At 47.2% G+C, this 17,011-nt stretch overlaps 2 protein-coding genes across 6 annotated transcripts; both read left to right on the top strand.

Moving 5' to 3' along the window:
* Positions 1-77: 77 nt before the first annotated feature.
* Positions 78-4,621, top strand: Irk2 (Inwardly rectifying potassium channel 2). 5 transcript variants are annotated; one of them, XR_001451542.2, is made up of 6 exons: positions 83-506; positions 805-1,052; positions 3,030-3,304; positions 3,373-4,155; positions 4,224-4,348; positions 4,404-4,594. XR_001451542.2 is itself a non-coding variant. In XM_001357771.4 (5 exons), the coding sequence occupies exons 2-5, from the start codon at positions 805-807 to the stop codon at positions 4,499-4,501; spliced, it is 1,404 nt and encodes a 467-aa protein (XP_001357808.3). In that variant the 5' UTR covers positions 78-433; the 3' UTR covers positions 4,502-4,621. The 5 variants fall into 5 exon arrangements, 3 of the variants coding, with proteins under 3 accessions (XP_001357808.3, XP_003736265.3, XP_003736264.3); XM_001357771.4 differs by lacking the exon at positions 4,224-4,348 and having other exon boundaries at positions 78-433; positions 4,404-4,621; XM_003736217.3 differs by lacking the exon at positions 4,224-4,348 and having other exon boundaries at positions 79-506; positions 4,404-4,621.
* Positions 4,622-12,815: 8,194 nt separating this feature from the next.
* Positions 12,816-13,580, top strand: LOC6896804 (tripartite motif-containing protein 10). Its single transcript, XM_002136972.3, has one exon. It carries the CDS (start codon positions 12,990-12,992, stop codon positions 13,380-13,382), a length of 393 nt encoding a protein of 130 aa, XP_002137008.2. The 5' UTR covers positions 12,816-12,989; the 3' UTR covers positions 13,383-13,580.
* Positions 13,581-17,011: the final 3,431 nt, after the last annotated feature.

The raw sequence follows: 17,011 nt of genomic DNA, 5'->3' as shown, positions 1-17,011 counted from the left end.
TTTCTTGCTGTCGGCGGCAAGCGGCAGTCGGCCGTCATTTAATCCATTGGACTGACTTGCGGATCTCTCTCGGTGTCGCAGTCGCAGTCGCAGTCGTTGTTGCTGTCATCGCTGTTTCTGGTGTCGGTCGTGGTCGCAGCTTCTGTTGTCTCTGTCCGCAGTGTGTTGTATGTTGTGTGCCCTGTGATCTCTGGGGCTCGCCTCATTCGCGACCAGACGCGCGGCGTTGAAACAAAGCGAATCCCATTCTGCAGAGATCGTTAAATTATAGCTGTTTCGATTGTGACCGATTCGTCGCTCTAGTTGAATCGATACCGGGCCACAGTGATATGAATGTTGGAGGTCTTTAGCATAACAAAAGGCCATCTAACATCGAACAAATGATCGGCTTAAAGGTGTCAATTAATTGAACATTTCGTTTGCTCATAAAAAGGTGCTAAAATTATTTAAGCTGAAACGTGCCTAGCCAGCTAATTTCAATTCGATTTGTTTGGTGCTTAGTTAAGGTATTCAGTTATGCTATTCTTATGTTTGATCTCGTAAATAGTGCGGAAAAAGACTGTAATCCCTGATTTCTGCTCAGTGATTCTCATTTCTGTTACGTTCATCTCTTGTTTACGCTTACAACATCCGCAAAAATCTGATCAGAATCAGCTGACATTTCTCGCACCTGCCTTGCACTTATCACAAGTTTCTGTTTGCCCACTCGGGGAGATACTGATACTCGTACTCGTACATACTCGTACTTAAATAAATTTAATTGAAAAAGTAACTCAAGCGACTCCTCCAACCGACGTCCCACAGATGCGCTTCAATTTCTCGAGCCACTCGGCTGCCCCAGCAGCAACAGCCACTCCAGCGACAGCACCAACAAATGGCAACGAGAAGGCCACCCAGCCGTTGAAGAGGGGCATTGAGACCGATCCCGATTCCCTGGACAGTGTGATCAGCAATCCGCAATCGTATCCCATCACCATAGTGCCCAATCGCCCCGCGAGCTTCTATGGAGTAGCCCCAAATGGCAAGGCATTTCAGCGCCAGCCGAGCTGCAGGTGAGTCTGAGTTTGAGGGGCCGACGGGTATTTGCCTAGTCTAAGTAGCTCAGTCAATAGTTGAGCATTAGTTAGAGGGTCTCTAATTGGATCAGCCAACTCTGGGCCGCCCTGATGTTGGCCTGGCTGGAAGCGTGTGGCGAGGAACTTCAGTCGAGTGTGGTTGCGCGAAGTCAGAACGTCATAAGTCAGCAGTCAGCAGTCAATCAGTCTTTCAGTATGCAGGTGCCGCTTAGCGATGTCCAGGTCCTGCACGATCCTGCCGATGCCGAGACCATAGTCGGTAATGCTGGCGGTGACCAGGAGGAGACCTTCGCCCACATGAAAGAGTGGAAGCGTCAGTACATGAGGGGCATCTCGCACACGCCCTCCCAGGCTGGAGTCTATTACGAGGCCCTCAAAGGATCCAGCCACTCGTTGGCCAAGGGGTGCGCATATCTAATTATGATAATTGTCTAAAGAGTATGTCTTTCCGGACAGTAATTAGCTCGTCAAGGGGTCTGACATTCAACTTGAACTTGCCGACAATCAATGGGACTGGGCCTCTAGGCTGTTATGACTGCGTGTCACGTTGTCGCATCTCATGGGCTGTTTTGTCTAGCTGATTAGCCGAGTGTTCCTCTCCGTTTGCGGTTGTAATTTATCTTGTTCCGCCCACAGTCTCTTTTTGTTACACATTCCGCACTGCAGATTGCATTCTGTTTGATTTAGGGGCAGGGCCAGGGGTGAATTATACACTGACTCTCCTAAATCTCGGTGATTTGTTCTCACATTTGTCACTCGCTAAACGCTTTGGTTGAGGGTTTCCCACTGGGGCTCATTTCCCATCTCTCATTCACTTCCTTGCCTATCAAGTGTCGGCAGCTTTGGAGATTTTTCGGGTACTGCGTTGGCGGTTCAGCGTAATGAAAACAATCAAGAAGCCTGACAGCGTGATAATGAATCATCTTACAGAACTACTGACATACATATATTCCTCTGACCGAGCGTTAAATTCGATTAACGACTGCTAGTGCAACCGGCACAATGCCAATTAATCGGCTCTGTCTCTGGCTTTGACTTCGAGTGTCAATGGGGGGGTTAATACAATTTGCAGTTGAGCGTTGCCATCACATGTGGGTGTTGCAATTGCCCAGAGCGGACAGGCACGGGCTGCCAGCCCTATTAAATCGCAGAGTGACAACTTGTGGCAATAAGTAGACACAATAAATCAGGCACTTTGTGGGTGAGCTGCAATTAAGCCAGTTATCGGAGGAGATAGACTGCGATTTCTCTGGGTCTGGGTCTGGGTCTGGTGCTGGGTCTGGTTCTGATCTGGTCGCCTTCCGACATTGGCATTGTTAATTAGATGCAATTCTCGCGGGCTCTGTCCAAATGAAGCGAGTGCAAATGTGCACACTTAATTTACACAAATTAAACAGACGATGTCTGGGCATCTAATTCTAGCAAATGGCATTGAAATTCTCTACAAAATAAGCTCTAGATCAGGAAGAGGTCTTCACTTGAAATTTATCTGAGCTTAAATATCCTAAAATTGGGAAAAATTTAATGTTGAAACTACTAGAAAAAGTACCATTTTCGACTAGCAAACTTTATGTATATTTTGTGTTTATTTATTTCGGCTCTAGGTTGATGACGAATAATATATGTAACCCTTGTGTAGAGACACAGAGACTTCCGAGTCGAATGCCCATTTTTTTGTAGTTTTCGGAACAAATCAATTTATTTTGTTTTCCAATAGTTTTGATGCAAGCCACTCAGTCAGGGAACAATTTTACATGTATTCTCAGATGTATTCTACGGAGCTTAAGCAGTAAATGCGGCATACTTTTAAGCTTGGTAATAAAATGTATCCATAGTTTTTTGATAACAGGTTTTCGCATGTTATTTTGACGTATTATCCAAAATCGTCCTTCTCTGTGAAGTCAGGGAAAACAGTTGCATTTTTTGATCGATCTTTGCTTTTACCCACAACAGATCTCGCAATTTTCGCCCTGGAAGCATGCGGCGAGTGCGCAGAAGAGCCGTGTTCAAAAACGGTGACTGCAATGTGGTGCAGAAGCACCTTCAGAGAAGGCGGGTCCGTTTTCTGCAGGACATGTACACAACGATGGTGGACTGGCAGTGGCGGTGGACGCTGCTAGCCTTTGCGCTGAGCTTCATACTCTCGTGGTTGTTCTTTGCGCTCATCTGGTGGCTGATCATCTACACACACGGGGATCTGGAGGAGCTGCACATGCCGGACAATCAAGGTGAGTGAAGGAACCGAAACCTCCATCGATCTTAATCAGAGATTATCACAACATTTTGCATTTCCCAGAGGAGTCTGGATGGGCGCCTTGTGTGTCGGCCATTGATGGCTTCACCTCCTGCTTTTTGTTCTCCATTGAGACGCAGCACACAATTGGCTACGGCGTGCGGACCACTTCTCCCGAGTGTCCCGAGGCCATATTCATGATGTGCTTCCAGTCCATCTATGGCGTGATGTCCTCGGCCTTCATGGCGGGCATCGTCTTTGCCAAGATGACCCGGGCCAAGCAGCGCGCCCAGACGCTGCTATTCTCCAAGCAGGCCGTCATCTGCCAGCGCGACGGCTGCCTGTCGCTGATGTTCCGGGTGGGTGACATGCGGAAGTCCCACATCATCGGCGCCGGCGTCAGAGCCCAGCTGATTCGCACGAAGAGCACCAAGGAGGGCGAGGTGATGACGCAGTACTTCACGGAGCTGGAAATCGGCAGCGACGACTCGGGCTCTGATTTGTTCTTCATCTGGCCCATGATCATCGAGCACAAGATCGACGAGAATTCGCCGCTGTATAATCTGAATGCCACTGACATGCTGCAGGATAGGTTCGAGATTGTGGTCATACTCGAGGGGACGGTGGAGTCGACGGGCCAGTCCACCCAGGCCAGATCGAGTTATATCAACACCGAGATCCTGTGGGGCCACCGTTTCGATCCTGTAGTGCTGTACAACAAGGATCTGCAGGCCTATGAGATCGACTATGGTCGCTTCAACGAGACCACTCAGGTGGACACGCCCCTGTGCAGTGCTCGTGAGCTGAACGAGATCTACAAGATCCAGGAGGGCTTCCGCACCCCAGGTATAGAATGCCGGCCGATACGCCTGTAACTGTTCTCCCTAAATTGTTGTCGCCGTTTTGTCCCGCAGAAACCACCTTCACCATGCGTCAGCTGTCCCACAACCATTCCGATCAGGCTTCCTAGAGCTCACGTCCAGTGTCTTGTATTTCCATGTTATGTTGCTATAGTTTGTAATCTCTGTCTCTGTTCTATGTGAGTTTCATCAGTCTGTTAGCTGTACTGCCTACTCAATGTTGTTCCCTTTCAGCTTCCCGCACGATCCGTTCGAGGCCCTCTAGTTCCAGTTCCGGCTACCAGTCGCCCCAGGACCGTCGTCTGCGCTGGCAGCTCTCGGTGCCCTTGTAGAGGCTCCACTCCACTCTATCGACACTTAAGGCAAAGCTAAACTGCTCTTACCCATACGAAAATAAGTTAATAAACGCTCGAGTCCAAATTGCATGTCCCTGGAAGTCCATACAAATGACACATAATTGCCTCTCTCTCGCTGCAAGGTACACGTACGAGGTACGAGGGGCAGTTTCAGTGGCAGTGGCAGTGCCAGTGCCAGTTGCAGTTGCAGCGCTTTGCGGTCCAACCCACTCATTAGGCATCATTAATAATCCGGGCATATCAATGCAAAAAGGTGCCAAAAATGTTGCACACCTAAAAAACAAGTTCGTTGCTCAAGTCTTTTGTTTGTGGGCGACACTCCACTGCCACTGCGGTGGGTTACGGCTACGGTTACGGTGACGGTGACGGTGACGATGACGGTTACGGATCGGATTGGATCTGATCTGGCGCTAAGGCTCAACATTCATATCCTTTTAATTGAAATTGAATCAATAACTCTTATTTGCGCAAACTAATCAACACTAAATTATAACACTCACAGAAACAACTCGAATATTTATTATCACATTTATCACAGCGCAGCGCTCCCCTTTGGCTGACAGGGGCAGGGCAGGGCAGGGCAGGGCTGGGCGGGAATCTAATGAAATGTGGGTGTGGGTCAGATGTATGGTATGCCCCATGTCTTAGCCATAAATACAATGCCAAATTTCAGCAACTCTATTACAACTCAGCCGAAAAAAAAATTAGCGAAAAAACAAAAAGCTCTAGAAAAATGGCGTAAACGAAATCGAAATGAATGTTGGCTGCCAAAGGCTTAAGGCGGGGGATGGGTGGGGAGTGTGGCTGTGGTGCAGTGTGCCGCCGAGTGGGGTGCTGCCGTGTTGAGTGCTGGCTGTGCTGCGTCCTTAACCCACTTATATCGCGGCTGCAGCACTAGAACATGCCAGCAGCCGAGCGGCGGACGTGGGGCGAGCTTTATGTTTAATTACTTGTTAAATGTTTTGTCGCTTTTATCAGCACACATGCTTAAGAGCTCCATTAGCCCCTGCTTGAGCACCCACTACTCGGTGCCTGCCCAGGCTCAGGCCCCCAGCTCCGTTGTACCGTTGCTCCGTTGCTCCGTTGGAGTGACATGCGTCGCTCCATGGCGGTGGAAGCCATGTCCCCATACCGTTTGGCTCTTGTGATTGGCTTCGCCGAAACGTGCCCGGCTGATCGACAGAATTAAAATATTATTCGCGCATGAAACGTTGCAGGCATCGAGCGCCGCATGTGGCACTCTGGCTATGACTTCGGCTTAGCTGTGGCTGTGGCACGTTTCGAAGACAAAAGGCGCCACCCAAATGGCTCCATCCACTCCAACCCGCAGGTCATAACTCCCCCCCACCCTCCAAAAAATAATATATATATCTGCGAGTTGGGCCAAACAATTTTTCGTGTAGCTTTTAATGTGCGCCACAGACACGTGAACAAATCATGGGCCACAAACGTGGTCGCTTTGTCAGGCTAAGTATGTCGAATACTCCTCGAAGTTGACACAGAAAGAGGCAGACGCCCCATGAGCTCCTAAACTGGAGCAGATGGGGAATTGGCCTGGAAACACCCTATATTCGTCTTAGGCAACGATATTTGACAGCCCAGTGTCGACTGGGACCATAGCCTAATAAAGACATCAATTTGTGCGATCACTCACGTGGGTTTCTCGAAGGGATCGGGAGGAAGTGAAGGAGCTGCTGATAAACGAGGCTGCAAAACAAGCTTAAAATTAACTGCGGCCCGGGAACAGGCACAGGCACAGGCCCAAGCAGTGCGAACAAAACAAAAGGTAGAACATGCTACATAACTCATCCATAATCAACACTGTTTACATAAATTTCAAAAATTATTACACGGCAACAGTGGCCAAGAGGGAACTCCATCAGTCTGAGGATCGGTTCGGGACTGGAACTGGGACTGGGACTGGGACTGGCTCTGGGCTTGGGTTTGGGTCTGAAACCTGGAACTGTGACTGGTACTGGGAATGCGTAGTGGTGTGGATACTGGTGGAGAGCGCGTGATGAATGCTTAAATAATGCGCTTAACCCTGTGCGAACATAATTTATGGTGTGCGGATATGCATGAGTGCCAGTGAGTGCGAATACGAGTACGAGTACGAGTATGGCCTGTACGAATACTTGTAAGTACGAGCGTACGAGTGTATGGCCAGTCGGTCAGCACAACACACGCTGTTTTCATTGTTATTACACGGACGTTGCCGTTGACCAATCTGTACCGCTGTGCTGCTGCCCCTCTGCCTCTGGGGTTGTGTTTGCTGCCATTTTTCCCAAATTGATTAATTACGGTCATTCTGGGCCGGCAACGGAGGGACTTACTCGTACGTATGGCCCAGCAGCCGCTGCATAAGTAGCATAAAATGCCATAAGACGCTGGCCAGGAAGCCCCGGCAGCATGGGTGACTGTGGCTGGGGGCTCCAAGTCATTTGCCACTAAGGACAAAAGCCGCCAAAAAATGAAATTACTCAAGCACAACGAACAAGGGGAGCCAGGGATCTTCTTTGCAGTTCCAGAGCCTTGCCGCTATATGCCGCAATTGATTTAAGTTGCCTCCAAACGCCAGAGAGGGCCACATACTATACTACGAGTATACATATATGTATGTAGTTGTATGTATAATTGTGAATAGCCTTTGGGCGTGCTGCATGTTCTGCTGTAAGTAATAAGCATTTTTAATGTCGCAACAACAATAACTGGTGGCCGGACTGGGGCCAAAATAATGCTTAACACGCCGTTGCTGCTGACATGCTCGAGTTGATGATGATGCTGCACCCTCGGGCTTGGACACGGACACGGACTCATACTCGGTACTCGGGCTACTCTCCCCTCGTTGTACTACTTGAATAATATTGAAATTAATTATTTCTGATGGAAATTATTAAGTAATTTTTATACGGCCCGCAAGCCTGTTTTAAGCAGCTTTTGCTCTTTTTCTTAATTAATTATATTTATTAAATAACATAATAAATTAGCGCTTGCTTGCACTTGTTGTTATGCTTGCTCCAATTAAGGAAGTGCCACTCCAAGAAAACGCTCAGGCCTGAATCGAGATCGAGACTGAAACCGAAGTCCCGACCAAATTGGCTATCGGCTCGACCGGTTTCCTTTTAGCTCATTTTTTCCGTTTCGTGGCTTTGTTGATAACGCGCTTTAATTAAAAATCTGCATACATTTTTGGGCACTGCCAAGTCTCGCTGTTTTTTTCCCCCCCATCTGTATTTTTTTTCAGTTCGTTTTCTTTCTTCGAAGACGCCGAAAAAAAAATATCAAAATAAAAAGCGGTGCAGGCTCTTTTATGACAGATCTCACTTTAAAGTTGACGTCCGAACTGTCAGAAAATAACACTTGAAGTCTGTGGAGAAGCAGCAGTCCCCGTCCCCGTCCTCGTCCCCGTTCCCTGCTCTGCTCCTTCCTCGGGCTCTGCGATTTTCTGAACTCGTATTATTTTGGTTGCTTTTTGATGTGAAGTGAAGTTAATTTAGCGAACTTCAACTGACACAAAAGAAATTGCTCAATGATATATATACATACTTGGACATTTAGAGCGGTACATGCATAAAGGTGGTATATTGGAACATCCGTATAAAAGGGCAAGGGCCTCTCAGAAAAGTGCAACCTTAAGCTGTAATGGCATTTTGATGAGTGCGAAGTTTTTTCGTTAAGCCTCTTTAGTGCCTATTGGGAATCGTCTTGGTTCAGTTTAGAGCGATTACCAGGCCGAGAGACCATGCTGTTGATTAGTCTCAGTATTAGTCAGTATACAAAAATTTAAATTTGAGGGGGAAATATATAACCTGCATAAACGCAACACTCAAGTGAGGGTGTCATAGATTATCATAGCAGCCCGGTAAATATCGTAGCCTATAAAATTAAATTCCAACATACATATATACCTTCCACAGCTTCCGCAAATAGCAGCTCTTTAGTAAATCTATAATTTACAGATTCACCAGTAACCTTATTAATGATCATTACTGTATATGTATGCATCGTAAAATATTAAAATAATATTAATCGAGGTTCAATCAGTTATTGAGATCAACATAATTTCAGAAATTTATACTTGTAAATATTACATTTACGACTTCGTTCTATAAGATTAAATTATATTGATTGATGATTTCTGATAATTTATTTTCTCTTGCATTTTTATTTTTGTGCGAATAATTAATGAAACGGCAGTTCGCTTATGCACGCTTATCCTTCATGGTTGGTTTAACATATTCCGGATAAAGAGGATTCTGACTGTTTTCGTAAATTACAGCCTTTAAGGCTGATCGTTTCCTTAAGAAGTTGGAACAGGAATATAATCACGCATATGCCTGGGAAGATTTGATAGCCTTGACTTTGCTAAGTTTATCTCAAATCATTAGCAATTTCTGATTCTATTATTTATATGAAAAGTTGTTCACATATGACATCATTTGATCTAGAGGCCCTAAACAAAAAAAAAAGATAATTTGGTGGCCACACCACAGAGTTCACTTCGCGAGTTCCCAAAGAGGGCTACGAACCTTTCACATTTACACATAATAATGTTTTGGGCTTTGGTCTTTTGGAAAGTTGTACCTTACGAGATGCCTGTGAAAATGATTTCGGATTCAAAATGAGATGAGATCGGATGAGATGAACTGAACTGAGGCTGAAATGGGTGGGTATGGATGGGATGGGAATTTGTGTGATTCTTCCAAAGGTCCGTAAACAATTTGCAAATGGCCAAGCAGATGTGCGTCGTGGCTTTATCTTAATGATGCACAATAAAATTATAGCAGCAATCGGCAGAAATCAATAACAGTCGTTGCCGTTGCCCACTCGCAGCAGAGAAAGTAATTATTGGCTGGTCAAGTGGCTCCGACACCCATCAAAATCAACGGACGTCTCGACTCTTATCCGATAAGAGGGGTACCGGGCGGAGGCGGAGGCTGAGGCTGAAAGCTGCCGGATAAGGCGCGGCGCAGATGAAAGTCGCTTGGGGCGTGTGTTAGGATGGGCAGCCCTGGAATCCGTCTTCAGCCTCCTGGGGACGGTGGTGTGGCGGCTCGTTTGCGCCCATCGTCACTTGATTGAAGGCCCAGAATGCAGAAGCAGGCAACAAATCAACGCCAGGCCCGGACCGCAGAAAGATGAACTGCTTTTGATGCAGATTGGGGCAGGAAACCATGCAAACTGACCTACAGCAGCATTAAGAAGGAGCCACAGAGGAGGGATACTCGTACGTACGTATGTACGTACCAGTCCCCCAGAGTTTTATTGATGCAAATTGCACGCCCAGGGCCCTGTAATCAGCTCTGGGGCCGAGGGCTGTGTGCGTGTAATTTGAGCGACAAGTCGATCCCCTGCAAAATCCGCATCTTGATGGCGGAATTGGGTCACATTTCGTAGCGTGGAGCTCACTTAACTGCGATGATGGGGCACATAGCTAGAACAGGACGCCACCTAGTGTTCGCTGGAGTAGCTTTGATTGACAGAACCTGTGTTCCTTCGATTCGTTGCGATCGCCCTTCGGTTCGAGCCTTGTCCTTGCCATGTAACCAGCTTTAAATAGCTTCAATTACAGCTCAAGATTGCATAATGCTGGGCTTCGTTCCCTCATCTTCCCGTCCGTGTGGCTGTTGCTCCTGTTTTCCCCTTTGGGGCTTTGAATTTAATATATCTAGACATCGGACCGACTGGCTGACTGGCAGGCTGGCATGCTGGCAGGCTGGCAGAGAGCTTGACGAACGACAACGGCAACGGCACGCCAGGAGGTCATGTCACAAAAATATCCATTAACACATCATAAAAATTAAAAATTAAGAAACCATACGAGTCGGCAATAAAACCGCAATGCCTGTAAAATAAAATATCTGTACAGTAAAATAAAAACGCCAAGGCATGCCAAGATAATCGCAGAGCCGACAGACAGAGAGACCGACAGACAGACAGACAGTCAGACGGGGAGAGAAAAGTGAAACCGGTAATTATGCATTATGTATGCACGCCACCAACGCGGCGGATTAAAATGGGGAGACGTTGCTGGATCCGAAGAGAAGGAGCCGGGTAGCAGGATGGATGGTCAGCCCGAAGCTCCACAGAAGTCAAAGGGGAAGGCAGAGGCAGGGTACAGGGTACTGAGAGCCAGCTTACTGTCTGCCCACGCTAAGTAGGAAATACTTTTCTGTGCTTTTCGGCAATTTACGTGCCATGGCGCGCGACCCGCAAACAAAAGACTTAAGCGACGAACCTGCAGTACCATAAATTTCACTTAATTGCATCAGGCAAAACCAGAATGCATCCATCCAATCGATAAACAAAAAAACGCAGCCACAAATAAATGAGTCCAGCACGCAGGCGAAATGCTTAATGCCATCAGAGGCAAAAAACCAGACCAGCGAAAAATATGCAAAGCACATAAAATTAAGTAAAACAAAAGCCCGGCCCAGGCCCAGGCCCAGGCTCAGGCCAGAACGTTTATCTCCGCTGCGATAGTGATTCCATTGAAATGAAATGCATGTAGAGCAGAGCAGGGCTTGGTCTCTTCTTCCGGCTGGTACGTCAACTGGAAATTTGTCTCCAGAGCTGCAACAGTAGCAGAAGTGGCAGCAGCATCGCAGTAGCAGTAGCTCATTTTCATTGTGTTGCATGCAGAGCAGGGGCTCAATTTTTTGAGGCAATGACAGTGAATACGCCACTCGTATTTTTGTTTTTCTCTGCATTTTTTGTGTGTGTTTGTTTGCAGGCACGTTGTAAGTGTTAAAGTCAACAATCGTGAGAAAAGAATTTTATTGTTGTTTCGCCTGGGCCTGTGTGTGGGGCTGCACTCTTTTTTTTTATTCATTTTCATTTTTGTGGATACTGAAGGTCACTTCTGCCTTGATTGCTGCGGCCGTTGTTGACTTGAGCCGCCGAGTGGCTGCGATTTTGTGAAGTTGAATTCTGTTTTCGTATCTTTTTGGCCTTTTTCGACTCTACTCTCGCCTTTGCCGCATACGAGTATGATGCCTGCCAGCCAGAGCCAGAGCCAGACAGCCGGAAAGCCAGAAAGACAGCCATCCAGCGAGCCAGCCAGCAGGCCAGGCCATGGCAGGCAGCCTTTGTGGAGCTCACTCTTGTGGCCGTATTTTGCTGGGTTATGTCTCTGTTTTGTTTTGTATTTTTTTTTATTTCTTCGGGTTTTGTTTTCTTATTCCTCGCTCTCATGTTAAATTGTCCGTTTCATGTTTCTGTTTAAATGTCAGTTGTAATTTGTTGTATTAACCCATACCACATGAATTATGTTTAGTTCGAATGTAATTGATTTGAATGCAATTTGAATGGCAACAGCAACAGCAACCACAATGGCAATATTAACAATAACGGCTACAGCCACAGCCACAGCCACAGTCAAAGGCACAGGAGCGTCGCGTCGCCGGCACGGCAAATTGAAAATTGCCCTCAACTTTGGCCAAGATTAAATGGAATTATGCAAAAGAGCTGCCTGGGAACAAGGCCTGCCCGATCATAGCCAAAGCCACCACGGGTCGAATGAGAACTTCATCAAGAACTAGGTGCAGCGGGATGAGGCCGACTTCGCCTCCATGTGGCAATCACAGCAGAACGTAAAAAAAAGAGCAGAGAGACGGCGGTCTGTCCCACTGTCCAACTTTAATGAAATCAACATTTGGGTCATTCTGTACCTGCGTATTGTACTTTTGTACTTTTTTGTGAAACACATTACAGGAAGGCCATTAATTACATATGACATTGCGTTGCATTCGCACAACAAAATGTAAAAAAACGAATACAAATTTAAAATTTTTAGGAAGCTATGTTCCTATATTCAGAGTAATAATTAGCCCTATATTCTCAAAAAAATTAAGATATCAGCCAAAATATGCCCTGACGGTACGCTACCAAAAACAGTTTTCGAGCTTGGGTTACAAAATTGCAAAATACTGCGACTATCTGTATACGATTTGCTGTACTGATTATGGGAAATGTTGAGGGCACATATGTCCTTGTTATTAAAAGCAAAAACCTTTCCTGTGATTTTGTATTTTATTTGACGACCGTTAAAAGAAATAAGAAAAATTTACCATCAGCCAACATAGAGATTTTTATCAATATAATATATAAGAAAGACTGATGGTTTTTGGAAAACCTTTTTCTGAGAATTCCATATTTTTAGGAGTTAAAATCGTGAATTTATTTACTTATTTATTATTATTATTTGAATGCGCTAATATTTAAATATGCTGGCAACCCTGACAGCAATAGGCTGACAACCCTTGTCATTTAAAAAAATGAATCAAAATTAGTCAAATTTACAATTTAGCATCCGTGCCGAGTATATTCGTTCAAAACTGAGGATCCAGGATTTGTATAAGGTGACCGACCCCTTCACACAATTTCCGTATATTTTGTAAGTTCAAGACGAGCAAAATTCCAAAAGAAAAGATATCAAAATATATTAGTTCGCGAGTTCCGGGCAATGTATTTAAGTGGGACTATGACAGACAACGTGTGCATATTTTGCTTAGACGAACAGCGATTGCCCCATCGCATACCCTGCGGACACTCGTTCTGCTCGGAATGCTTTGAGCGCTACTTGCAGGTGGGACTCGACACTCGCTGCCCCCTGTGCCGGCAGGACTTTCGACCCCATGCCCAGGGAGAGCCTCTCGATCGTGCTGCCAACACTGAGCGGTACCCTTTGGACGAGGATGACCTGACAATGGGACTGATTGAAGACTTTGGGTCCCTTTCCGGCAGTGACAGTCTGCAGAGCGACACTCTGTTGCTGACGCTCACGGAGCAGGAGTGTCGGTTCTTCGACGAGCTATACAGGGAGGCGCAAATGGAAATCTCTGTAGAAGATCTCTGATAGAAAGTCTGTTACCGAACTTTACGGCGCAGAAATGGAGCCTTTCAGGGACCCCTTCAGGGCCTGGTACGGAATCTGTCCTCTACAGGGAGATGCAGCAAGAGGAAGGGCAAGGAAGTCGTGCCCCTGGTAGAACTGTGATTTCTGTTTTTTTTTTCTATCCCTATTATTCTTAATTTAAGTACACTTTTATATTTATTGCCAATAAAAATATTCTATGAATATCAGCTAGGCTTGATGATGGCAAGATATAACAGGGATGAACACAAGCAACCTGTTCCAGAAATGTGCTGAAATATAGCACACCCTACGGATAGCATTTACACAAGAAAAATCCAAAAATATATGAGCTCCCATCAGATACTATTCTCGGGTCTCGAAGCCAAAAGCATGGCCATGTTTCCAGCTATCTGAATCTCTGCTATCCAGTGACTGCTCCTCCATCTCCATCTCTGGCCTCTAACGCTGTGCCATCGATCAGCATTTGTATCCCCTGCTTTGGTCTAACCGATTCTGGCCGCGGCTGGCGCAACTTAATTAGACGCTTAGACTGGCTAATTGCCAGTCTCCGGACTGCAGCTCTGGCTGGGGCTGGGGCTGACGCTGAGGCTGAGGCAGAGGCTGATAAATTGATAAACTTCGGCTGCAGATGAACAGCTAATGATGGCCATTAACAGCAGTGACAGCGGCAGTCGCAGCACAGCCGACTGAAAAATGGTGCAAAAATGTTTATTAAATGTTCATGACTGACCGACGCGTCGGTCAGTGGAGCAGGCGGGCCGGACCAGGCCTAGCCCAGCAGCACCCAGCACCCAGCTCCCAGCTCCCAAGTGCGGGCCCCGGGCTCGGGGCTCAGTTGAGCGCCGTGGCTGCATTTGTTTGTTTGTCTCTTTGGGTCTTTATCTCACGAATCATTTTTGGCTGGCCATTTTGACAGCGTTTTGAGTCAACAACATGGCGCATGCAGCAGATACAAATCTAAGCGGCGCATTATGCAATGGGGCAGCGGCAATAGCCAGGGCGATCGTGCAATATACAAATGCTAAAACCAAAAACTATCTCATGGATTTGCGCAATTTGTCATCCTGGAATCGGCATCGGCATCGCCATCGGAATCTGAATCGGAGTCGCTGCGGAGACGAGTGGGGGAGTCTGGGGGGAGTGGGGGGCACTGGCAGTGCGTGTGTGCGGGCGTGGCCGTTGAACAGTTTTATTGATAAGGCTTGCCAGGCCTGGCCCGATGTTGCATTTAGTTGGCCAATTATTAATGCCTGTTGTCGCCGGCCTGCGTGTAATTTGTGGCAGTTGTACCAACCGCTGCCGCTGCCGCTGCTGCTGCTGCTGAAACGCGATACATATTGGCGGTTGCTCATTTATGAATGTCCAGGCGATGGCCGCGATGTTCGATCGTCAATCTTCGAACTTAGCCACGCTTACATGTGATTTAACAAGCTAACAAGCAAGCGGCTTTATCGCCGATTAGCTGCACTCGATAAGAAGGGGCTCCAGCTCGGGTAGCCGACAGCCAGAAAAGTTCATTGAACGCGGCTTTCAACAGCTCTAAAGCAAAGCGGTGTGTGCACCATGCAACATGCAACATTTTTAGCATTTTTGTTATCGCAAGTCATTTGTCAAATTGCTAAACTGACATTAAAGCCGCCTTTCCTGTGGGCTGATAAACCAATTTGACATTTCGCGGCGATGATCGATGGATCCCGCGCCCCGGGATCCCGGGAGTGAGTGCTGGCTGGGGCTGGTGACATTTTTGCGCCAATTTCGGTCGCTGGGCCATCAGTTAAGCCCAAGCCACATCACAACCATCAGACCTCCAGACCTCAGAGTGCAGCAATTCGCATTTTTCGCTTTCAGTTTTCCTTTAGCTGTTTTCGGTTTAAGGTTTTTCGGTTTCTTCGGTTTCTTCGTTTGGCGTTTGCATGCGTGGGAGTTGCACGAACTGTGTCGTTAAATAATGCTCCATGTTTGTCCTGCACGAGACCCGCGAAACACGGGCCGCGAAACCTAACCAAACCAAGCCAAACAAAACGGGCAGGCCAGCAAACAGAAAGAGACCAACAGCTGAAACTGGTTGGCCGGCGACGAGCGCGGAAGCGCTGCTAAAATGGCAACTGGAGCAACGTTTTGGGTGGCCGGACGGATCGCGTAGAGTCCTACCTGGGATACGGGAACCGAGACCCGGGACCTGGGGGCCGGCCTTGCATTTGATGTTGATGTTGCAGCCGCCGCTTTGTTTAATTGATAGACGACGACGACCCACGCTGCGGCGGCTTCAGCTTCAGCCTCAGCCAGACCAGACCCGGCCAGGCCATGCCACGCGGCAGTGGCACGCGATGGCTGCTGCTCTTTGCCAGGCCGCCCGCCAGTGGCAGAAAACCCATCGAACTCAAACTGTGCGCATGCGCGCATGCGAGGCGACGCGGCGCGACGCGATGTTGCGGCGTTGACAGATTGATGCCCCCTAACAGTGGAAGTCAGGGCCCCCGCTTCATTATTCAAATTACTTGTGTGTTTGTGCGGAATTTATCAAAGTCCTCCTGCAGCAGAAGAGGCACAAGACAGAAGGCTGGGAGAGCATGGGGCATGAGGCAGGCGGCATGTGGGCCACTCGTGTTATTGTTGTGTGTGTATGTGTTTGTGTGTGTTCGCGTGGGCGTCAAATGTTGTTTTCCTCTGCTCGAAATAAAACTATTTGCAGGTCAGTTAAGATAAGTCTTTGGAGCATGTCCATGTCCCAGACAAGTCCAACTTTCCTTTTGGCTAAGGGCAGCCGCAGCAGCCTCATTCGGCAATGGAACTGAAACTGGAACTCGAACTCCAGCTCCAACTCGAACTCGGGCTGTAACTCTTACTGGAAATGTCTGCAACTGGGTGTGGCAGAAATTCTCATAAATCTATGGCCCAAAAAATCCCAAAAACTTGTGTACGAGTGAGTACATATGTAGATAGGTATATTGTACATATGCTTGGCCGGAGTAATTAAAGCAGTTTAACATGTCTGAGAGCTGGCCAGTTTTTGGAGCTGTCACAACATCAACAAGCCTTCATTCATGCACTGCGACAGCCAAAAGCCACAAGCCACAAGCCAGCCAGTTAGCAGGCCCAGTCCGTCCGTCCGTCAGTCATTCATTCATTCAGCCAGTCAGTCAGTCAGTCAGTCAAAAGCCAGCCAAAAACTTGCCATAAATCAACTCATTTGAAATGCATCAAAGGCAGCAATCAGAAACAGAAACAGTAACAGTAACAGTCACAGTCGGACACAGGCTGCCCCAAAAGAAAAACGCAGTGCAGGCAGTTGCACAAATATTTTTACACGTTGCCAGCCAGCCAGATTTTCAATTGAAATTGAAATTGAACTAAAAGTGACAATGCGCGGGCGGGGCAACCAAAAAAAAAAACAAACAAAAAGCAACAACAAGAAAACAGTAACAAAAAAAAAACAGTCACAACGCTGTTCAACTGTCGATGCTGGGGCGTGTTGCACAATGTGTGAAAACAGGACCAAAGTCCTGCCTAAACATTTGTCAACCCAGCGGCGTTTATATAATCAACGATGCCATACCGACGGATTTTTCTTGTTGCTGCCTTTTTGTGGCCGCGTGGCCGCGTGCCCG

Source organism: Drosophila pseudoobscura, chromosome 2, assembly GCF_009870125.1.
Source record: "Drosophila pseudoobscura strain MV-25-SWS-2005 chromosome 2, UCI_Dpse_MV25, whole genome shotgun sequence".
In the NCBI taxonomy this organism is placed as follows: Eukaryota; Metazoa; Arthropoda; class Insecta; order Diptera; family Drosophilidae; genus Drosophila; species Drosophila pseudoobscura.
The sequence above is the reverse complement of the archived record's forward strand: the minus strand, read 5'-3'. Positions and strand labels throughout refer to the sequence as shown.